The sequence below is a fragment of the Ambystoma mexicanum genome, chromosome 4q (assembly GCF_040938575.1).
Source record: "Ambystoma mexicanum isolate Mex_15411 chromosome 4q, UKY_AmexF1_1, whole genome shotgun sequence".
Taxonomy (NCBI): Eukaryota; Metazoa; Chordata; class Amphibia; order Caudata; family Ambystomatidae; genus Ambystoma; species Ambystoma mexicanum.
Genome location: NC_090928.1, coordinates 60,725,065 through 60,750,145, shown reverse-complemented (window position 1 = coordinate 60,750,145; position 25,081 = coordinate 60,725,065). Strand labels below are relative to the sequence as shown.

General features: G+C 43.7%; 1 protein-coding gene across 7 annotated transcripts in view; it reads left to right on the top strand.

The window, feature by feature from the left end:
• LAMA2 (laminin subunit alpha 2) overlaps positions 1 to 25,081 on the top strand; it is a 3,027,572-nt gene that overhangs the window by 324,604 nt on the left and 2,677,887 nt on the right. For all 7 annotated transcript variants that reach the window (XM_069607473.1, XM_069607470.1, XM_069607476.1 and 4 more), the window contains exon 2: positions 19,235 to 19,405. In XM_069607473.1, the coding sequence (XP_069463574.1) occupies positions 19,235 to 19,405 (171 nt within the window). The remainder of the gene's footprint in view (positions 1 to 19,234; positions 19,406 to 25,081) is intronic.

The window sequence follows — 25,081 nt, the reverse complement described above, 5'->3', positions numbered from 1 at the left end:
ACAGAATTGTTGGCAAATGTGACACTGGACAGGAGGAGTTACTTGTCATTCTCTATGAACCAGTTGGTCAGGTTCTGTCTAAATTTGGTACATTTTTGATCCACTCTCAATGGAGATGGCAGAGAGTTCCATAGTTGTGCTTGGAAACTGGAGCCCCCGATTGTGGAGAGTTTAAATCGTGGTAGAAGGAGACAGTTAGAGTTGGCTGATCATGTGGGTCTATTAGCCGTTTTTCTAGTGATCCTTTCTGTCAATGAGCAAGGTGCTTTTTTGTTTAGGCATTTGTGGATAAGAGATGCTGTTTTTAGGCAAATTTTATCATGCGTGGATAGCCATTTGTATTGTTTCCTAGTTGCGGAAATTTATTCTTTCCTTGTTATGCTTAGTGTCGCTCTCAAGGCGTTATTTTGGAGTAACTGTATTTCTTTTAACTATGTGTTTGTTCGCACCAATGTACAGGGTGTTACAATAGTCCAGTTTGGATAGTATGAGGGCTCTGGCAAGAATTAGGTAGCTGTAAGAGGAAAGAAATGGTTTGCCAGCTCTAATTAATTTGCAACTGTATGCCCATATGTCTTTCACCCATTGAGGGTCATGACCTGCCAAATTGCATAAGGTTTTGGAGTTTGTTTCCCCTTGCTACTGTGGTAAGGCCACCAGCAGGATTTACAACAAACTAACACTAGCGTTTTTGGGGTTTTGGAAACATCACAATTGTTGTAGAAATTCTGCACCAACCACAATGTTGGTGGTACATGTCGTTTTTTATAGGGTACGATGCTTAACTGCCTTCTTCTTCCTCTGAACTGGCAATAATTTGGCAAAGGTGTGAGCGGGGATTGCTTTATCTTCATTGGAAACTAAGTAATGTGTGGTCCTTAGTGTGCAGGTTTCTCCAAACTGACGCACTGGCTTTGCAGTCCAGGATCATGGTAAGCGACTTGAGTTCTTAGTCTGGACATCCCAGAGCAATGCTCTGCATTTCTCCAACAACCTTATACCAGTCCCAAGCCTAACTAGATGTGGCTATGATCAGGTGCCTGATTTCTACAAGCAGTAGACATGAAGCCAAGATCACATTGCCTGGTAGACTCCAGAAATGTAAAGCTTTAAATCTAGCCATGCTGACGTAGGTGCCCATAGATGAGATCTGCATGAAACCTGAAGGTCACAGGTTTGAAGCCTGGCAGTTCAGACTTTCCATCCGTCTGTTTTGTTATAGGATCTTCCAAAGTGAACAGATGCCACACAAGATAGCTTCCTAGTGCTGTTGGCTACCAACCTAACTTATACACAACCATATCCTACTGCACTAGATGAGGGGAAAATAACGGTATCGAGTGATCTTCTGAACTGAAGACGACACACCTTTCATCTTAGTTACATTGGGAGTGTGTTCCAGAGAGTTGCAGTGTGTGTAACCTGGCTTTTATGGAAGCAAAGGGGAAAAAAACAATAAACCTATATTATGCAGAACCTTAACTAATGCCCACCCTATTTGCCTTTAAGTGTGCTCTATTCTGTGCCAGGATCAATGGGACATGCCGAGTGACTCGAGCTTAACTTGGTTCCCAACAACAGGTAACCACTGTAGCATTTTGAGGACCGGTGTAACACGGTCAAATCTGTGCGGCCCAAAGTAGCAGGTGAGCAGCAGCATCCATGAGCCTCCGCAAGCACATCCTTGGACACTTTGGCAAGCCCAGGTGAGCAGTGGTCCACTAGCACCGAAGCGATAGTCCCAAGGACTTGGTTGCCACAGGAAAGACAAAGGGGGTTAGAAATGTGTTCAGGAGCTGCAGCGTGACAATGCCTTATTTAACAACAGAGTCCACCTGGGGTCTCATGGTGAGTGCTACTCCTAGAACCCTACTATAGATATTTCTTGAAGGCACGCCCCCTTCTGAGGGGGGACAAAGATTAAGAGCATGAACCTGCATGAGTACCCACGAGCATACTCTTGGGGGTTAGGCTGTTAGTTTGGTGAATCTCTAGAAGACAGTCTGCAAAGCATCTACATTGATAACACGATTCCACCATGTGTCACTTTTAGTGGAACACAAAGGCAACAATGTGTAGCAGCAGTTGTCATGACAAACATGATCTTTCTTCCGAACAAATTATGGTTTAATCGAGGAAGAATATTGAATTTTCATTGTATGGAGGAATCAAGAATACATCAGTATTAACAGGGCTTTAAGTGGGGTAAGAAATCGAGGGGGGCCCTCATTTGGGGGCGTGGCTTGTGGGGGGCGTGGCCTAAAACGTACACAAATCGTAAGGTATGCACACACATATATATGCATGTTATATATCTGTGTGCTTACCTTACTATGGTTTGTGTACTTTGCAAGCCATCTTTTCTAAACATAGAAATATGTATTTCTATGTTTAGAAAAGATGGCTTGCAAAGTACACAAACCATAGTAAGGTACGCACACAGATATATAACATGCATATATATGTGTGTGTGCATACCTTACGGTTTGCCTACTTTCAGGCCATTTTTTTAAAAAAACATTTCGGTTTTATAAAAGATGGCTTTGAAAGTACACAATTCAAGCCATCTTTTATAAAGCTTTGACTACGGACAAAATTGTCCGTCGGCAAAGCTTTATAAAAGATGGCTTGAATTGTATACTTTTCAAGCCATCTTTCATAAACCTCGAAAAATATCAAGGAATCCCCAGGTTCGCCAAGGGTTAAAGACGCCTCGGCGACCTGGGGAAACAAAGGGACAGTAACTGCCTCTGGTGACCCCTCGCGCGAGAGGTCACCAGAGGCAGTTACTATGATTTACAGAAGTGGCAGCCAGGCACAGCATTGCTGTGGCTGGCTGCCACTTCTGTCAGATCGCCTGACTTCATGGCAGGCGCATATCCCGTCGCGGCAGCAGCCGCGACGGGATAATGCATCCCGCCAATGTTGCGTGTGGTGGGACGGGGGCCCCGGCAGGGCCCCGGCTCAGTCCCACTTTTTGGAGACTGCCGGGGCCCGGCCCCAGCAGGCCCCGGCCCACTTAAAGCCCTGAGTATTAATGTTCAGCAGTGCGTGGGGGACCCTTGCTATTGAATGCCAGGCGTGCGCATGACGCCACAAAAGAAAAATGCACACAACGCTACATTGGGAAAGATTTGGTTACAAGTTGCATTGATGGTAAACACAACCGCAAATATTGATGATGTTTCCAAAGGGAGGGCAGTCCCAAGTTACTTTACTAACTTTCACAAAAAATCTGGGTATGAAGAATGAGTGGGAAGGGAGGACAGGGGAAGTGTGCCAGAGAATATCTCACAAAGAAATGAGATGTAAAGTAAAGTTGTCTTCTGTAGACCACCTCTGCTTTTGGTAGCCTTGTTGCTCGTTGCCTCGCATTGCAGACCAACAGTGTATTTTATTGGACACAGACCATCTCACATTCGAAAGGGGGAAAAATATATTTTATGGGTCCAGTCTGAAAATGAGCTCTGTTGGAACAAGTTTTTGTTTTTTTGGCGTATCTGAACCCACATCGATAGGCCTTTGCCTTTCTGCATTTAAAGGGTTGGTTACAAGTGGGAGATGCTGATGTACATTGGTGATCTCAATTTAAAGTCTTTCACCATTAAATATGCCATTACCAGGAGTAAGAAATGGAGCGTAATACCTTTCCCAAGATTCAGTGTCTTTCTCATACAGTTCTGTTCATGGTCACGGTTATTGCTTGGTCATAACCCTATGCTTTGCCCTGTGCCGTCATTGTTGTTTAAACCATCATGCTCCAGGGAAAGGGTAGCGTAATTGCCTCTGCTATCTGTCTCGCTACCACAAAGACAACCTGTCTCTGCCCCAAGAATGACTTCTCAGCTTCAGCAGTCTTCAGCATTACAGGTTATTTTCTTTATATTCTTTGCAAGCAACCAGCTCCCTTTCCCAGCTTTATTCACACCTTCTTCATTTCTACACATTCCTCTGTCCTACACACGCCTAATGCCACCAGACTGCAGTCTTGGAAAGCAACCACCAGACTGCACACATTCAGTTGATCTCCCACTACCACCGCACCTAATGTTAGGATGCAACTACCATCAGGCAATCGCATCAGATGCTCACATATTGAGTGCACCCAAGCACCCTATGCTACCCTACTAACTCGCCTGACCTGGACTACGTTTCCCAAGGGTGTTCAACCAACAAGCCCTTTGAGATCATACCAGTGATATATAGAGCGCTATATAAATGCCAAATAACAGTAACAGTAAATACCCAAAAGCTGTATTGCTACTCTTCCAGCTTCAGGTATCGATGGCACACTTGTATCAGGGGACGCTGTACCTTTACCAACCTCACAGATCAGGTGGGTGGATCTGAATAGAACTTGTTTCACTGTGGAAAGGGTTAATCTCTTGGCTTAGGTAATGCTTGTTCTTCTTGTCAGTACAACAACTTCTGGAATTAAAGAAGGATTATTCAGAATACTAGAAGGGCCAGTCTTTAAAGAGAAAACAGATTTAGGCACACGCAACCACTTTTTAAGATAGATTTGTAACCTTAAAGGGTTGTACGTGATTGAATTCCTGTGTAATATCACAGAGGTGAATTCAGATTTCTTTCATGAATCACAATTGGCCCCACATGACCTTTCTTTGATGCTGTATTCACTTGTAACTCTTGTGAAAGCCAACGTTGGTTTTCAGAATGGTTTCAGCAAGCGTTCCCTGTTCAATTAAGGACACGCAACCACTTTGGCAACAGTAGGAATGTGCTTTCTATGCAACACTACGGATGAAGTGCACGTGCTACATTTCCATTGTTAGAACTATATTCAGAAAGACAAACAAGTTAAACTGGCTTTTAAGCATATGCGAGTCACCTTAGAACTGGTTAAAATTACTAACAAGAATTACTGTGTGAACCTGAACACTGAGCATCACTCACCGGCTTCAGGAACACTGTGGTTGCGGGTTGCTTCGCACACCCAACTTCTTCAACTTCTACTACTGCTTGCTTTGGGCACACTTGGGACCCACACCCTTCTGCAGCACAGTGTCTCCGGTCCTGCCACATTAATTGGGAGTCTCCTTCACTTTTCGGGCCTTTGCCTTGCCTTCTGCTATGGGCCTCGGGCTTCAGCAAAGTCACGGTTCTGCAATCACTGCAGCTTGACGCAAAAAAGGAAAACTCCACTCTCAGCACGTCTTCCTCAGTGCAGCCACAGTAATGCAGGTTTTGAGAACACATGACCCTCTCAGAACTTGCAGTTGAAATCTGCTGTCTCCACGTTTTGACGTCCCTTCCGTGCTCACACTTTCTTGTGAATTGCCAGCCTTGTGCTCTTCTACTACTACTGCCAGCCTTCCAACTCCTGTTCCAGCTTCTTCCTTCTCTCCTCTCTTGCTGCAGCCTTTTATGCCTCACAGGTTTGACAATTGGCTTCAGGTTTTAATTGACTGACTCTTGCAATGGCTGATAGGCCTAATTGCCTGACTACAACATCTACATGCCTCTTCATCCCTCTTCCTCGCCTCAGTCCCTATAGGATTCTGAGACATGTAGTTTGTTGCCTTAAGGTTAGGTTTTTCTACCGCTTTATTATTTTTAAGGGTAGATTTAATTCCCTTAGTAATGTTAACAGAGGGTTGTAGGTTTTAACTTTGCTAGAGAAAGATGATTTAGAGAAGACAACATTTCCACAATCCTTTTTACTGTTCCCTTGGAAGTGAGGAGGGCATTTAATGTTAGATACCAAAAGGTGTCTTTCTTTTGGTGTATGGTTCTTTGAGGTTACAACCTTAGGGCTCACAACCTTAGATTTAATAGGAGGTTGAGAGGAATTAAAATGACAATAAGCCATATCCTCTTTTGGCACAGTGTCAAGAATCTCCCTTTCAGAGGAAAAATGTTGTGTATCATCCCTCGGATTCTCCTCACCACCCTGGGCCTTGTCTCCATCGAGGTGACCCCCCCCCACACAGTACACCACCACCAGGGTGGGGAACTAGAAGCGTCTGCCTTCCCCTGGCCACCTTGGAGGAGACTTTAGGCAGGGTTTTAGTGAGGATCCGCAGGATTATTCACAGCATCCTTTACAAAATCTCACTCATAGTTTAACTGGCTATAGCATTGCTTTAAATATTATAATAATGACCACTGAAATATCACAGACCACAAAAACATTTGTTTATTTGGCCACTAACAGCAATGCCACTTGAAACATGGCCCTCTTCTAATTTCAGTCTTGATCCCGATACCTGTGTACAATGCTCATGGCTTCTAAGCTGTATCAGCTATGTATGTACCTATGTATGTACCTTTTGCACTGAGACACTTCTGTCCAAATCATGGGTACAAAATGATTACATATTCTGACAAAAACTAGGTTGTATGGCTTTTAAAGTGGCAATGCCACTATAAGATGTTACATATTTTTCTGTTGGCAATGAAAAAAATGAAGAAATAAAAGATTAAACAATTGGTGGCTTCTCCGTGCACACACTTCAATTTTATGACATCGGGGGTGCATCAGCGTAAATTCTGAGCGCAGTCTAACCAAGGAAAATTGGCCTCTTCCACTTTGCCTCTCTCTTCGGGAAAAGGCTACCACGTTTTCCATCACTGCCTCTCCCATCACAAACATTGTCAGATTGTACCATTACTTTATTTACAAAAAAAATATCCCCATGGAAAACAGTATCCAAATGGTTGCACAGAAAGCTCAAGTGCAACATGTTCACCTTGGGACAAGGAAAATGCTATGCAACAAGTGCTTGAAACCACAGCCAGGCCAATTCAGCCCGTCATTCGCCCTGGGCCGAAATTTAGTAGCACGAGTTGGTAGTAATGGCAGTGCAGATTATTAGTGCTGAGAAATCAGAAGAATCTGATATGAAGCGCTATATAAATCACTGAATCATTATTGTAAAAAGAGAATAATGTGCTCAGACATTTGCAGAAACTTTGTACAAGATGGCCAAGCCGCTGGCATGATGACGAGGGTATATTGTTTTAACCACTTTTGCAGCTTAAGCTAACCTGTTGCCCATTCACATGTTTGTTTCTTTCTTTTTTTCCATTTGGCTCTCCAGTGCCAGCAAGCAACCAAGCCAACGCTAGTCAATTAGCCATATGTTTATCTCATCTGAGGGGGTTTCATTTATGTCAGACAGTTTCCTATCCACTTAAGTCCCCCGCCTACACTCGTCCAAATAGCATGCACTTTTAAACGCTCAGGACCAATTCAATTACTTGTCCCTGCGTCACACTGTTCCATGACTCACTTAAAAAAACATAAGACATATGCATATAAAACCAGTATTGTTGAACACATGGAAACAGTAGGAATTTCATCAGTTTCCCACCTCAACTTTGTTGGTAAAATGACAGTTCTCTGAGCCAGTGCTGGATATTCAATCCTGACTAGATATTGGCTACTGTAAGGAATCAGGAGTAAGACTCGAACACAGGGGCATTATGATGGTTGCTACAGACTTTTATTAAAGGAAAAAGGAGGGTTGGAAAAATACCTATCTCACCCTATCGCTATGAGGGGTTTCCATGCTTCAACGAAACTAAAGGATGCCAGTGTCAGAATGTCCAAAAAGAAGGAGTGCTCCATTTTGTGTCCAAAATCCTAACCTCACACTTATATGCTAAATGCAAAATAAAATGCAAAGGGATATCGTCTTTCAACTGGCCATCTGTAGCTTTTTCCAATGTTCCAACACTAAGTTTCAAACGGTGAAAAAACAAACAAATAATCAAACTTCCACAAGGTTCCACAATTCTCAGGAGGGCGTCCCCTTCCCCTGAATTCCTCTGCTTCTTTACAGCTCACAAGCACAGTTCTTATTTTCAGAATATAAAATTTTCCAGTCCAGGCGGTATGGCTCTGTCAACTGGATTTCACAAATTCAAGAGGTTGCTTTCCTCTTCTTGAATCTTATAGGTTATTTGCAATTGGATGTGGGTCCCAGGCTCACAATCACATTGTCTGGTATACTCTCCTAGCAGGACTTTCACAATGTACACTTCATAATTGGGTGCGGTTGCCAGACTCGCAACAGGTTACCTGTTATAATCTCCTGCCAGGGTTTTCTCCACACGTAACAGCTTGACTCATTCAGCCAATGGGTCCTTCTGTAATTCACTAAGTGTCGCAGCTCCCTTGCTCTGTTTGCCCTGTGAATGTCTCTGTCTTTACCTGGTATGTGGTATATGCTTTGAAGTGCCCCATTCCTCTCTCTGGGCTAACCAGTCTCTTGTGGTTGCTTTGATGTTCTCTGTGGCCTTCGATTTCTCCAGCAGGGCATCTCCTTCTTCTGCTGGCATCGTGTCTGCTCTTCGGTACTCGCTGTGCCTTGACCTCCTCCCCACAGCTTTTCCTGCTGGAGGACTCTATGTGGCATACCTTCAACCTCTGAACTTCTCATGATGGTGCAAGTAGGAGTTCATATAGGATATGGAAGTAAACCCAGTGGACACTGTGTAAGCACACGCTAACAGTGTCTGTTCTATCTGTTCCGGGACAGATTCGACTTTAAATATAAGAAAATAGAACATAAATAGACAGGTCATGGTGAAAGTTTTAATTATTTAAGACATTCATAAAACAAGTATTAAATCATTAGACATAACTTCAAACAGTGTGTCATCAAAAAAGTTTTTTTGTGACATATAGTCTATAAGGGGCTCACCTTCAATTGGAGCATAGCAAGAGGCAAGAAATGGTAAATCATTGTTTGCAATCATTAGTATCTTAACAATTGATGTTGTTGTTGTGGTGCTGTTGTTCTACAGAGACATCTAGTCTCGACATGTTTCAGTTCTAAAATGTCATATATACAGAACTTTCATCAAGAGGAAGTAATGTGAATCAAATTCCTATTCTGCATCCAGCTTGTGTGAAGGTAAACAAACAAACACGACCTGTTAAGGTTAGAAAGAGAGAGAGATTCTGTAAGCTAGTACTGCTATTATCAGTCTCTATGAGTTCCCTAAATGGACTAAGAACCACAATCCCAGGATAAACAATTTTCTTCGGAATGGTTCTTGTGGGGCCGTACAATCCTTCTGTTGAACTGTAGTAGGTACAAGTAGTGTTCCTACTGTGTGGCGGCAAAGAAAGCAGAGATATAGTTAGCCTTACGCTCACAGAGTGCGCGGCTCTCATGGGAAACTTGTAAGGGTAAGCAAAGTTTGAATTACACCCACCTGTAGTGGGACCTTGCTGGCCTCGCTGTGCTGGAGAGAAGTCTAGCCAACCAGTTGCAAGTGAAGTCAAAGTCCTAACGTAGGACTGCATGTCTTCAAAGCACCGTAAGCGATGGTATTGCGTGGCGCTAAGGTCATCTAGAATAGAAAACACAGAGGGGAGTAGGAATTAACCAGGCTAGCTAGGTGAGCTGACAGCGCCCGGCACCCGAAATGAGGCATGCCATGAGCACATCGTAAGCAGTTAGTAAGCCTCTGTCCACACCTTCGTGCCTTAATTGCACAGTAGAAAGGGCAAATATCTAAATGTAGAAGTGTACATGCCAAAGCCATGTGGACAATTACCTGTGGAAACGACTCTCACGGAATCACTGAAATTGCAGAGAAGTCTCTGTGAGGGAGTCTTATGCCAGTGGAAAAAGGGCTGAAAGTCACCCTGTCAAGGAGAGACATAGAATATGTATGAGAGAGGGCGGGGCGCCGCCAGTACCGTGGAGAGTACCCAAGTAGGCAGTAGTATGGAAGTAATCCAGAAGTACGTACTCCTGGGGGCTAAATCATAAGGTGGGGATCTGCTTACCTACAAACCGTCCGTGGGGAGGGGCTACAGAGTTCCTTCTCATCTGCTACTGTCACCCTCTGGAGTGTTAGTCTTGCCCGCGGTTGTACTCTGTCTGTTAGTAGGAGTTCTCCTGTTGCCTTCTGCACCTGGCTTCCTCCTCCATTCTCGGCCCATGCTGTGTATAGTGGATCTCCATATTTCTCTCAGTCCCACGGTTTTAAATGTCCCGGCTCCTATCTGATCCATCCAACCACTAGAGCATGTCTCTAGTTCTGTAGCTTTAGTGCTCTGCATTGCTCCCATGCTCTTCCTCGTCTCATTTGTTTTGCAAAATGTATAGGAAAGAGATGTGCTGTCAGTGCATAGTGGAGGGACTGGATCTATATTACAATATGCCATACAGGTTTGGGAAGTCAAAGGGTTGGTGTCATACCCTTAGTGTAAAGGGTAATACCATATTCCTACAAGTGAGTCTCCTTCCCTCACATGAGGGTTTTCTCCCCACATACGGTCTTCCCTCCGCCAGCCTCCCAAAGGGTTGGGATCAGGTAGCGGCTGTCCTTTCCTGGCCATATGGTAAGAGAGTTTCCCTGGAGAGGGAGTGATGACATCGCTAGATTCATCACACTACCCTTTGTAGCTTTGAAGTCAAGAAAGCTCTCACATCTGGACATAATGGTATGCTTCTGAATAGGCATCTTTCAAGCAAGCGGGAAGAGATAGTGGAAGAAGGCAAATGACTTCTCAGGACCCAATGAGCAAATGTATGTGTGACCAGTACAATACTACTTACAAAACATTGCACTGGCAATAGAAAAGTCCTTTTTTTGCAGTTATTATTGATCCAACCTGGTGAGCTATCCAAATTTGCAAACATTACATGTTGCCCCCCTCTGCACAATATACTCCTGATGACCATCAGTACCTCTGCTCTGAGGGTGCCCTTTTTGTATTGAATAATTATAATGTGCCTATACAGCAAATGGTGTTTCCAGGCACCACAAGATGAAAGGGGGCAGACTGGGGGGGACAGGGGAGATAAAACAATAATGGTCCTACTAGGCCTTGTGACACTCAGATCGTGCAAGTGCAGTAATAAATAGTGCAAGAAAGGGGGGGAGTGGAGGGGAATGCATACAATGCAGTGGAGGGCAAGGTAGAGAACAGTAGGGTCTTGAGAGGTTTCCGGAACTTAAGGAGTTCTGGTTCAAGTCTGAGAGGGCCAGGGAGGCCATTCCAGAGGTAGAAACTTGCCAAAGAGAGAGATCTACCCCCCACTCTCTGCTTGGAAAAACGTCTGATCTGCAGAGAGTTGGAGCTAGAGGATCGAAGAGCTCTAGCAGGGAGGTACTTGGAGAGAGAGAGTTGGATATAGTGGGGGTCCCAGACTCCAGAACGCCTTGTGGATGATGCAGAGGGTCTTGCATTTGATTCTCTTAGACACCAGGCAGGAGTCAGTGGAGAGAGTTTAGAGCTGGAGAGATGCAGTCCCAAGGCTTGAGGCCAAGGATAAGTCTTGCAGTCCTATTCTGGATTTGTTGTAGGGGATGAAGGGAGGAAAGAGGCAGATTGAGGAAGAGGCTGTTACAGTAGTGCAGCTTAGAGAGCACCAGAGCTCTGGAGACATTGCATTTCTGTGGGAAGGTGAGGGAGGGGAGAATGCCTCTAAGGAGGTGAAGCTGAAAGTGGGAATTATTGGCAAGGACCATGATGTGGGGGGAGAAAGAGAGAGGTGTCAATGATGACACCAAGGGTTTGGGCCTCACAAGATGGTAACGGGAGAGGACCCAAGGAGGGCGGCCAGAGAGTGGGGGAAACAGGGAGCAGGGGTCCCAATGAGAAGGACCTCAGTCTTACTGGCATTAAGACAGAGATTGTTGTCCATGCACCATGCCTGAATAGCACTGAGACAATCAGGAATGAGAGAGGAAGAAGAGGAGGCAGTGGAGGGAAGCTTGAAGGAGAGCTGTATGTCATCAGCAGAACACTGGAAATGAGGGGAGAAGGAGGAGATCAAGTGGGCAAGAGGGGCAATGTAAATGTTAAAGAGCCACAGCGATTGGATCAAGCCCTGAAGAATGCTGCAAGTAGAGTTTGAGCTGGAGGAGAGAAAAGGGCCCAGTTGCACCTGGGAAGGACGTTTAGATAGGGAGTAGGTCAGGCATTCCAGTGCCAGGTCCATGATGCCAAGGGTATCACATAGCTGGTTTATGATGATGGAATGATTGGCCGTGTTAGAGGCAGAGGAAATATCGAGGAGAATGGAAGGAGAGTTGGAATCAAGATTTGAGAGCAGGTCTTCACGGGTGTTCAGGAGAGCAGTTTCCGTGCCTCTGGATGCTCTGAAGCCAGACTGGTGGTCATGCAGACAGCCACAAATGGTGGTGTGGCGGATCAGTTAGGAGATGATCAACTTCTCCATTGTCAGGAACAGAACTGTGAGTTCCTCTACTTTGTGATTTATCTATTCCACATATAATGGTTTTGTGCCCCACGTCATTCACAAATGACCTCATTTGTTTCTGGAGGATGCATTTGCAGTCAGAGGAGTGCTTTCCAAACTAGGCTATTCCTCTTCTCTGCTAGAATCCTGCCCCACAAAGGACTGTAAGAATGTACATCGGACCGTTCTGCCACGTTTTCTTCTCTTTATCAGCAAATCACTTGGCATGGGCAATGTTCCCAAGCCTTGTACATCGGTGGTTATTCCCTTTCTCCTAAAAATAAAAAGTGCAGCATGTACAGTTATGATAGTTATCTATGAAATACAAAGAAACAAAGGGGTACCATAATTTTTAAAGGTGGTGTCGTCCATGCGACATTGCAAAAACACAAAAAAAAATTGGATATCTACCCCACTGAAGGTTGTAGGCAGCAAGGATTTTCACGTAAAACAGAACAACACGTCGGAGTGTTCACAAAGATTGACAAAATGTGATCACCAAAGTTGAGAAACCCAGAAAATGTTGGGGTGCATACACAAAGGAGACAGAAGGATAGATCTGAAAGCTAAACTATCCCTACCTGTATTCCCACACTGACTAGCGAGCACTGTTGTATCGCTTATCTAATAGAGACAGTAAATGTAAAAGAAAAATGTAACACTTCTAGTATGCACCCATGTATCATTGAAAATAGGTTTCTCAACAGATAGGGGCACACCTAGTACCTAGTAAGTGTGTCCCAAATTAAAGCAGTAAAAAGTGGGCTATAACCTATAACCCAATCACATCCCTTATGTCAGTCTATTTGTGGTAGCAATCTTTATTTGCCTGTAGAGGTTGACTAGGTGTGTGTAGGTGTTAATAAAAAATGACCCAAGTCATTGAGTTTACAAAAATAGAATATAAAATGTTTTTCAACCCTTTTATATCAGAACCCTAAGAATGTATCTACATTCTAGGAGTAGCCCGAGAGTGAGCTGAAGACAAAAAATATATAATCTTTTCCTCAGTCAGATGTGATGCCAGAGGGGGCGCCCACCCTGATATGGGAGGGAGAACCAATGGTTGTTGCAGGTTCTGTGTCGACCGGTTTCAGTGGTGTTTTACAAGAGTTTACCCACTTTCTTCGAAACAGTTTTCTTAAGGGGTGTCAAAACAGCTTGACACGAACAGCAAAAAAGGACAACAAGGACGGATTGTTGGTTACTCAAATCCTCCTTTTGGGTACTGCTGTGTAGTTCGTGGGGTGAAATGGGTGAACCTGAAAAGAGGAAATGCAATACCAGTTTCACTAGTCTGATTGCTGATACTAAATAAATTAGAACAGACACTACTTATTGTGAAGTGTGTCCTAAACACATCCAAATTAGAACGAACAGTCACAATGTCTCCTGACCAAACATTTGTTAACACACAATGCTGTTAATTTTTCAGTTTTGTTCTCATATTGATTGCCAATGTGAATATATGATTAATACCCTCAGGGGTATTTAACTCGACATTTGTAAAAGGCTTGTCTATATATTGTTATTATGATTACAAGACAATGCACTAAGCAATAAATCCGATGGTGTCACTATTGAACAACTTTCTTAAGATGCTCGTTTGTCAGCACGTGTATGGAAGAAGGTTTACCTGATGCCGTCCACTTGTCGCTAGTGTAGCTTCACTCCGTAATGTTCGGAATGTAGTTTCCGTTACTATGAGGACGGCCCATAAGTGAAAGAATATCTCGTGTCACGTGACCAAAAGACGTATTAGACGTGACACGTGAGTTCCGATTTTGTGCTTATGCGGAGGTCAGACAGTCATTCACAGTTTTGGACACGTTGTCGTGATATCTTAAGCTTATTAACGCCTAATAGTGACCTTGGACAATAAAGGAGAATCATATTAAAAATATTGGCTAAATCTCCTCAAATATAACTGCATGATCAATGTGATATTTAATTTGACCTATCCACGGGCTGACAAATCATATATTCGTTATATATATATTGTGTAAAGAGGCAAAGCAATCAGCCTCAATTAGAGATTCATTCAACATGCACTTTTTCACCAGTATATTAAAATATTAAAATTTACAATGTCAAGACGGAAAACATTGTTCTTTTTTCTGATGACAAACACATTTATGTAATTGCCGGAACTCTGCAAGCATGATTTCCTTACGGAGGCAGTTTGAAACTCCTAATTCCTGTGTGGTCGCATGAGGATTGCGTCATCCTGTATTTTTATCACTCTGATGGAGTTGCATAATTATATAATGTACCCACCCCACAGTGTATACATCAATCAGGTATAGGGGTGGTAACGGTATATGTATCAGTCAATTAAAGTGTGGCTAGAGTATTCCACACAATGGACTTGTTTAGCCCATGGAGATCAGTCTTCAATCGGAACATCCAACTCTGTTCTCATCTTAATAAAAGACTTTGCATATTTCCCCCTCTCATTGGTAGCAAGTCACTTTCTCAATAATAGTCCATTTCAGATCTGTGGGGTCATGGCGTAATTGGTGAAAGTGTTCAACCGGTGGTGCATTTTCCCTGTGAAGTCTAATGCAGGACATGTGTTCTTGGATGCGTTTCTTCACAGGGTGGCTTGTCATCCCGATGTATCTCAAGGAGCAGGGGCATAAAATGAGATAAACAACATTAGCAGAATTACAGTTGGTAAAATGTAATTGTTTCCAAGGAGTATTTAGGCCTAAATCCAATTCTCTAGTTCTTGTGGTTAATCTGCAGATGTTGCATTGTCCACATGGCGAATGTCCTATTGGTTTAGGGGTAGTTATCTATGGACCAATCTTACAACATCTGTTGGTTGGATTTATTTTCGGGTATCTTATAACTATTCACACCTTGGGAAGTGTACTAAGCCCGTCAGGTAGCCAGGAACGTGGGAGCAATCTGCCAGTGACTGTGTTCTCTCAGATCCCCTGTGAGTCACTGCCATTTTTTTGTTTTGTACCTGGAGGCCCTCTGTGCTCCTCTTCCCGACAACATGCCACCATCCCCATGGAAACAAATACCACTGCTCCCCTTTTCAGTTCACCCCACTTACTTCATCTGCCCCAGGCCCTCAACCTCCCAGCCATCCCAGTACTCCTTTGCCAACACAATAGAAGTAGAGAAGGAACTTAGACTCAGTTCTATTTCCCATGGTGGCAGCTATCTTTGGTTTTCTTTTTGAAGGAAAATTGGGAACACTCACTAGGTGAAGAGCCCATCTCCAGTCACAAAAAAAGCTTTTGAACTGTTTGCCCCCTGGAGTAGGACCTCTGGCATGAAAAGTGATCATGCCTGTGTTCGGGTGTGTACAGGGCAGAAACTGACCCTCAGACCTTGCTGAGGCTCAGTCTACTTGGTGGTTAATAAGAGCTGAGATGGCCAGTGTTGATGTGCATGAGTGGCTCCTGTGTGTGGGTGTTCAAGCCCTCGAGCCATGTCGATCTTTTGTTCGAGTTCCAGCCTGTTCTACTTTTTCCCTGTACAGCTCATGTTTCCTCTCTCTGTCTGTGGTAATTAGAAGAGGCAGTTAGGGACAAGGAATTCTCTTGTTTTGCCTCAAAAAGACACCTTATTTCCATATAGAGTGCCTGACACTCTTCCTTCCCCTTAGTGGGAGAGGAAATACAAATGTGGGACAAACCATGTTCTGAATCTCACCCCTGCCCAACTGTTAAGATGCATTTGAGTTGAATGTTGGGTGATAAATATGCTTTCTCTGATAGAGGTAAAGTGTGGTTTTAATAATTTCTTTATTTAGGATTGTGTAATGTGCTACATGTATACATATTATTTCAGGGAGCAAAAATGAAAGAATTAAGAAATTCACACTCTGTATGGCACCATTTAGTGGCTGATGAGCAACGCATTCGTACTGTTCATCAAAACCTAATATTTGCTTTAAAATGTTTGTGTTAGTTTGTTCTAAAATGTGTCTTGGTAAAGATCTAATTCATTCCCATATAGAAGCCCTTTCAGTTAAAGCTGGTTGGACATGAAATGTGTTCTGGTTATTGGGGGTGCCAACATGTTAGTAACCCTACCTTATGCACAGGTTTGGTCCATTTGAACCATTGATCACTAAATCTTGCATGATTGAATGGTGTCACTGTCATCATCGGCGCGTTAGGTATGGAGAGCACTGATCTGAGGTTATTAAAGTGTCATATGGTGTCCAATAGGATTCTGCAACCTTGCCACTTCTCTTCAAGCCTGCATGTTCCCCTTTGCATTTCCAATTGGCAAGTTGGGCTTTGTGTTTCAAATGTATGCCAGCAGCATCCAGATCTGAACAGTAAATCTGAGGGTGGACGGAGGATTGGAGACTGTCTGTTGGCTGTTTAGGCCTGTATTGGGGACACACGGGTTTCACCTCAAGGCTAGTAAACCAAGGATCCTGTTACTGGATTGCGATTCTATCCCACTGAGATCCCTATCCCTTGGCAATCAGTGCTGGGATACCCGGCCCACTTGCTTCTTCAAGTAGTCCAGAATGTGGTTGTCCTATCTAATTCCACCTCTTTCAAACCTCTGATCAATACAATTGTAAAGAGAACTCCCCGTCAGCTGTGCCTAAGTGCTAAGATCTGTCTGCTGCTGGTTGCCACTCACCGGACCATCCCCTGGTTAAAGGCCTTCACTTTCCTCGAGTCTATTAACTTGGGTGGCAAGACATTACCACTCGCTGGAGATAGAATGCCATGTCAATAGACGGCCTAGTTAGTATCTTGATGAAGTGATTTCAGATTTTCACCAGAAAAAACTCACATATGACATAGTATCATATCCTGTCCTCTTGGGCAGCTAAGTGGATGAGTAGGGAGTTCACACTTTGTCGACCAATACCGCATGCAGAGGACTGTGGCGGTTCTATTTAAAGGCTCAGCTAATTAGCAATTTTGACAGCTGAACTACTATTCCTTTTTTTATAGAGAAATGTTGACATGTTTGAGAATTGCCCTTCCAAAATGGCTCTTTGCAGCTGCTTTAGCAGTGAAGATGAGTCACACATATGATATATATGGCATTTATAACGCGCCTATACACTAGTGTTTCGAAGAGATAAGAGACAATTTGGAAGAATGAGAGGTGGGGCACACATTAAAGGAGGTAACAGACACACATTGGATTTATGAGAGATTCTTTGGAGGAAGACCTGCTACGTGGTTTCCTCCAAAGCTTCAAAGAGTTGATAATGCTAATTTCAGTCTCATCTACAGTTTAGGAAACTTTGATCACATGTCGATTGCTAGATCCTCCTTGCATTGGGTTTGATGTCAGCAATGGAGTGATCTTGTAAACGGTATTTCTGGTGTTTAAATGTCTTTACTTGTTGGTGCCAGCCTACCTTAATATAGAAATCACCCCTCCGTTGTGGCGCCTATAGGGCCAGTAACGGCCTTCCAGCCCAAGCTTAGGCAGGCCTGAGGTAAAGTCAGGGTCTCAGCGAGGGATCAGGGCTGTTACTGGTCCTGTGTGCCCAGGAGAAGGGGGGTGATAGCTATTAGCACCCCGGGGCTCCGTCTGGGGTGCAAATAGTTTAAATGTTTTTGTAATGGAGGCATTATTTGCACATATTGCGCAAGCCCAATCACGAGAAGAAAAAAAAAAAGATGGAGGCAGCCATGCTTAATAGAAAATAGATCCATTTGATTTGTTTCTATCGGTTATATCTTTGAACTGTTTTGTGTAGCTCCTTGAAGCTGATACAGTTGGCTATTGTGGAGCTTATTGAATATTTTCCTCATTGCTACTGCTAGGTTGACATTGGCAAACATGAAAAAACTCATTGGAAATATGAGAAACGTTGGCAAAGGCATAGGAAAATCAGTGATGGAGTAAGAGAGACCTACAGGAGTATGATCAGAGAGACACTGCTTGATGAGCAGAAGCAATGCAACCATAACTGCTGCCTCAGTCAAGGCGACTTCGTAGAGTCTAAGAGAAATAGGACGCCTGAGGTGCTCCTTCTGATGGATTCACAGACATGATTGCACTGGAGGAGTGGCTAGAGGATGCCCAAAACCAGCCAGGTAGTGGGCATTCAGGGGGCACCTCTCACCAGCCAGAGTGGGATGGAGAGAGCACGAAGTACTAGCCAGGCATTGTGGGGGCGCAGGCGGGGACAGGATGGCGATCGCGCAAGGGGGTCCATATTACACAAGGCATATAAAAGCAGTCTTGGCTTTCAGTTTAGTGAAAGATCCAATTTGTTATCGTTAAATTAAACCACAAACTGATAAACATCCTGTTTATGTAGAAAGAAATAGTAAACATACACTCTAAAAGCCTCTTCTGTGTGTTCTATCATCTAAACGCTGAACAGCAAAGGGACGCTTCTTTCCTGCAGTGACACCCCGCCTCTGTGAACATCCTATGCAGAGCACGGCGGACGCCATGCAAACTACGCAAACGCTCTCATTCTGTACATTAATACTTTCCCTGATCAAGACAATTCGTTCTCGAGTCTCCTGTGTTCCTTGTGTTGTGCTCCACATCTGCAACCAGTGACATCTGAATCAGTGATCCAGTGATCTATTTCAGCTGTGTACAAAATATACAACAAAGATGACCCATACAAGGGAACTAGCTGGAAAACTGCACCATTGCTTGTGATTGTGTAAAGCTGCGTCGGCAGCCTTACCACACTGTCGTAGTGCTTCTCAAATACACAATGAAAAAAAATAAGGTTGATATTGAGAATTCTGCAAAGTGGTGGCTCTGTCAGGATTATAGTCACACTGGTGCACTTACTGGGAGGAAATCTTGAGAGAACCCTGAGGGCACCTTGTTGGGACTGCACCTGACAAATTTGCAATGAGCCATTTGAATTTAAAGTAGTGTATCTTAATGTCTAAAATACACAAATGCAAGCCAAGAAACCCATGTTTTCTGTCCGCTGCTTATGACTGTAAGTGTCCATTTATATCGCCCGTGTCTACCGTCTTTTGCTAGGTTGTCATGTTTCTGATTGGGAAGTGACGCACCTCGAGTCTGTCTAGCTCATTTCTATGTTTACTTGTTTTCAGGTCTGTTTCCGGCAGTGCTTAACCTGGCCACCAACGCTCTCATCACGAGCAACGCGACATGCGGGGAAAATGGCCCTCAGATGTATTGCAAGCTTGTGGAACATGTGCCCGGGAAGCCCATCAGAAACACCCAGTGCCGTGTCTGCGACCAGGGCAGTGCCAACCCGAACCGTATGTGCCTTTGCCTCCTTTAACTCCTAATTAATTGAACTTGCAAAACACGGTACATTCTGTACTTGTTATGTCTGGGACTTATCCTGTCTAGGAATCCTTGGAAAGAATGTATACAAGACGATCCGCCTGGACCGCAAATGTGTTTCCAATCTCTTTAGCGTTGTCTTGATAAATTGCATGCTTTGGTGCCAAGACAACTTCACAAACACTCCATGATGACAAAATGAGACTATCTTTTAGGAAGAAATGCATTACGAGTTATTGTTTAGAAATGAAATGTACAATGGCATTCTTACCAATCCAGTCAGAAAACTGGCAAGCAGTCATGAAAAAGAAATCACAAATCCTCCTTTGCATACTGAGTCCAGGCGACTTTCCATGCCAAGCATACGTATATATTTCATGTTGAAAGGTGTGTGGGCGGTATGGGGGGTGTTGTGAAGGAAAGGGAAGGGTGCAGTGGAACGGGGCCGCAACGACAGTTTCTAGGGGTTAGAAACGACATTAACATTTTATCAATTTTTCAATGTGTCCCGAAAATGGGCGATTCACCATTCTGGCATACCACCTTTTTACTCTTCCATTGATTACAATGAAACAATCCAGTATTTTGAAGGGACATCCCTTTTGATGAGGCTCTTTGCGCGATAGGTTTTGTGCATTATACATTTACACTCCACAATGGCGTAGAACTTTAAAAATAATAGACACGGGTAAACTTGACTTGATCTGTGCCTTTGTCAACCCTTTTGTCATCATGTGTTATTACATTTAAACTGGGGGTGCATTCACCATACAAAGCTCAGTGAATACCTATGTTTACAACTAATTAATACATTTGTTGATTTTTTTTTCAGGTTTACAGTGTTCACTCTTTAGGAAATCCACTTCATAGTGCTAATCCACTCCCCCATCCCCCTTCCAGCCCTATCACATGTACATAGGTGCACATTCTGCAAATCATCATCTTGTATGACATCAGCCTGGCTGAAGTTAGTGCATCCCACTCTTGCTCTCCCCGCTCCTCCCAACTTCACAACTGGCTAATGTGTAGTTCAATGCAGCTGGTGTAGAATGGCAATGTCCTAAAAGTTGGGATTGGCCCAACAGCTCTGTTTGGCTCATACGCAGATCTTCTTGTTGAAGCTATTCCCTAACTTCAAATGAAAACAAGATACAAAAGTTAAAAAAAGAGAAAAAAAAGAGTCTGAGAAAAGTTGCAAGGAGATGAAAGAACACTTTAGATAGGTTAGACTGTCAGCGTTGAATAGATGGTCCCTCAGCACTCTTCTGAACTTCAGACGCAGTGATCGAGGCCCATACACAGCCATTGAGCGTTCTTTAGGACAGAGCCTTGATGCAACGAGTTCTACCATTAGTGCCAATGTCCTTTGGTTGGTCAGTGGCCAGCTGATTTTGAGAAGCTGACACTAGAGTAAAAGACCTTAACAGGTCCAGATGGAGGTCCCAGGGGAAGTGCTGCGAGGAAACGAGCAGCAGCTCCCGCCCACGGCATTGAGAGCCGGCAAGCAGGGAGTGAGCAGCAATCTGCCACATACTTTCTGAGCATAGGAACCACAAGAGGACATTAACATTCACATTTATAGATATAGGGGGTCATTACAAGGTTGGCGGTAGGGGTTTAACGGGGCCGGTAGAGCTGCCGGCCCTGTTAAACCCCTACCGCCGCTTTGCGAGGTTTGCTCGCGGGACACGGTAAGGACGCCTGGTTTTACCAGGTGGCCTTAGCGGGTCCCACGAGCAGACCAGCATGCTAACAACGGGCCCGTTATTAACGGGCCCGTTGTTAGCATGCTCCCCATTCCCATTGAGCCCTATGGGGGCTCAAATGGGAATGGGGATGTACCGGGTCTGGGTTCCCTGAATGGGGAAATACCGGGCCCTCCAAGGTTGGAATGGCCCAGTACTTCCCCATTCAGGGAACCCGGACCCGGTAAGGGGGTAGCCATGCCGTTAATTGCTTCATGGCTACTTCCAAACTTATAATGACCCCCATAGTGTTGTATGCTGGAAGATCAGTATTATGTGTTAACAGTGTCATGTGCTGAAGTAAAATAAAGGACACTAACACAACCCCTGGGCTCGGTGTCATCAATGACAGGCCCCTACACTGACTTTCATTGTCGAGTCAGCTGGTACAGTAGGTGTGAAGAAAAAGCTACTGCTCCGCAAGACTACAGCAGGGATGAACAAGGCTGTTCAGATCATAGGGCTTCTCAGCTCGTATTCATCTCACACACTCGTACTAGAACAGAGGTCGTAGCAATCATAACAAGGCCGAGCATGAGTAGTATACTTTCATTTCCTCCTAAAGTAGCATCGGCCAGGGGTGGTCTATACTCTCCTGGATGATGTGAGCCAGGATAGAAGCATCCAAAACAACACTTATGCAGTTTGTGCCAAAACAAAATAAATGCCCAAGTTAACGTTCTATAAAATAAGACTTCAATGAAACTAAAAGAACGGACAAAGGATTAAAAACACTAACAACTCACACCTGTAGTGGGAAACACAGAGAGTGCAGACTTTGGGAGAAAGGGAACTCTGGATATTGAAGAAGAGGGGTCTGCAAATAAATAGTCTTGTGGCAAGTCAAGCAAAGTTCAAGACGCTTGTTGGCTTTTGAGCACTTTTCAGTGCATTGAGTAAGGTTCTGGTTGGCATGCTGATTAGGGATTTCACACCGTGGTGTACTTTCACAAAGAGCAATTACTTTAGTGTCGAAGATACTTAGAGCAGGTAGACAATGTTCAAGGCATAATGCTTGAAGGTCAATAGAGTCTTAATGTGAGGAAAGCAGAGGTTTGGCCTCACCACAAGCTGGAGCAAGTGGATCCAACAAAGCAGTGCAATTTGACATTCAGCATCAGCTTGTGGCTCAAAGAGGCTTGGGACAGGCAGGCAATGTTTTGAGGTGGCAATTGAAGTGGCTCCATGACATGGAGTGATAGAGGCAGCTCTGCTGTCTCTTAGTACACGTCAAAATGAGTTTGGAGCCCTCAAAGTAGTTAAACAGTGCAGAGAGAGCAATAGGCAGCTTCATTTTGCCCTTGGGGGTTCTGAGAAGCCCATCAGTGGGTACCTGAGGAAAGGGGAGTCAGTCTTCTGCCCTTTACATCCAGGAAAAACTGCTGGACGGAATTGGACCACATGAGAAACAACTTAGACATGAAGCGTTGACTCGATTTCTGGGTAAATCTGTCCAGGTGTTTTAAAAATATTTGATGGGGAAGCTGGTGCCCAGCTCCCAAAACAATAGCTATATCTCCCATGGTGCTTTGCAGCAGAGAGGCTGAAAAGCTTTAAAGAAATGAACAAGCAGCCATTACCTCCCAAAAATACTATTGCTATTAACGTTTCACTTGCTGGATAGATTTGGATGAAAATTTGCAAACAAAAAAGTTGTCCAGGGCCCCCCAAATTAGATATTTTGGGAACAATTTGTTAAAAAATAATAAAAGTTATTAAGAAAAAATAACGCAGTTTTTAGTCTACTCCCATTAATTTTCACATAGAGAAAAAGTTCAGTTTTTAAACAGCTATAGTGCGAGAACCGCTAGGCAGATTTGAACTAAATGAGGAACAATTTGGGCAAAAAGCATTGACTACATTTCCTTGACTGGTTTGGGGTAAATCCATCTAGTAGTTCTAAAAATATTTGACAGACATGGGAGTGTCCCCTGTTCCTTAGAACCTCCCTCTCTCTCTCTCTCTCTCGCTCTCTCTCTCTCTCTCTCTCTCTCTCTCTCTCTCTCTCTCTCTCTCTCTCTCTATATATATATATATATATATATATATATATATATATATATATACATATTTTCAATGAAAAAACTTTGTTAAAGGGACATTATGGTTAAGTTGTGCTAATAAAAACCTATGAAATTCAGTGAAAAAACTTTGTTAAAGGGACGTTATGGTTCCAAGTAAAACCGAAAACCCCCTGAAATTCGCCAATTATGGTAAGCTAAGCAACCATAACTCACGCCACCACCATGCACTGCTAAGACTAACACCCAGGACATCAAAGATGACATCACAAATGAGTGGTTCCAAAGTTATATGCCATCCAAAAACTGCCTCCAAACATCTGAAGTGTCCGCAAACTTTCACAGGACTGTTCGCGAACATCCAAACTGTTTGTGGACTTTTGCGGCAAAACCACCTGTTATTTTGCTTCTTGAAGCCATATTCCATCCCATCCTCATCACCCCTCACCTCCCCAGAGATTATTTGATAAGTTTGACAAGATCAATGTTTTGTTTTTTAATATGTTTTTACCGCAATGTCCGCGAACACTGACCGATGTCCGCGAATCCAGGATGGTGGGCCTTTCCAAAAATCTGACGCACCTCACGCTTCACGCCAACCAATCAGCGAACACTTTGTGTGTCCGCGGACATGACGCAAGTCTATTAGCCAATCAGTGTCCTGTCCGCGGACTAAAAAGGGAATTGTGTCCGTGGAGTAGACATAAATATCACTAATTGTTTTGCCTTAGGTTTTGGTCATTTAAAAAAAAAAACGACTATGCGGATTTACACCAAATTAACAAATGCACACTTTTGGGACCAAGCCGCCGCTCCTGCCGCAAATTTGGTGAAAATCCATCCAGCGGTTTGGGCTGAAGGCATGAGCATTTTCCCATTATGTCTATGGGAAAAAAATAAATTTTGGGACCCTCCCTGTAACTTTGCCCCCCCTTGACCAAACTTTGCAATAAAATTAAGAGTGGGCCATATACTTGCAAAGTTTGGTGAGGATTCGTCCAGGGGGAGCAAAGTTATAAGCCGCCCAAAAAGTGCTCTTCCTATGGGTTTAGCAACTTAACCAAAACTACACAGCTACTACCGCAGGCCATATAATATATATATGTATATATATATATATATATATATATATATATATAAATATATATATATATATATGTATGTGCCTTGGTGCTTTGCAGCTGAGAGGCTGAAGACTTTTTTCAGAAATGAAAACCACAATTTCTTGTTGAATGATGCTAGTGATTCCTACGATATTACTGGGAGAAGCTGCAAATGAAAGAATTCAAAACACTATTTGGAGGAGGAAAGAGGATGCCCTCAAACTTTGGAATGAACTCGCCATGACCTTGCAGAGTCTAATATTGTTCTCGACGTCAGAAAGAGACTCAAAACTCTTCTGTTTATGCAGTCACTTCTAGGACGAACACTGATTGTTTAGAACAAAAGCACTTAGATGGCCTGGCCGTAGGCATTATAAAAACACCATTAAGTGTTGAATTTTAGGTGTTTTGTTTTTGCTTTAAATCTGATCACCTTAACTCTGTCTTAACCGGGGATTTTCCCTGAATTTCAAGGGTTTTGCTATAAGTTGGTTTCCTCAGGGCTCAGTAGCCATGGCCATCTGCCATGGCCACTGTATATGTTGTGCCAATAGTTTTCTTTTGGGCCTAGTAGCCATGGTCAGTGGCCACAGCAAAACATGTTGCGTAGTCTCTTGAGCTCTCATTAGCTATGCCCTTTGTCTGTGGCCTCTGTACGTGTTGCACCAATAGCTTTCTTTTCAGCCCACTAGCCATGGCCACTGGCCATGTCACACCATTATTGTGTTACCAAACACCCATTGCCCCCTACCCAGTAGATGTAGGCACTGCAGATGTTA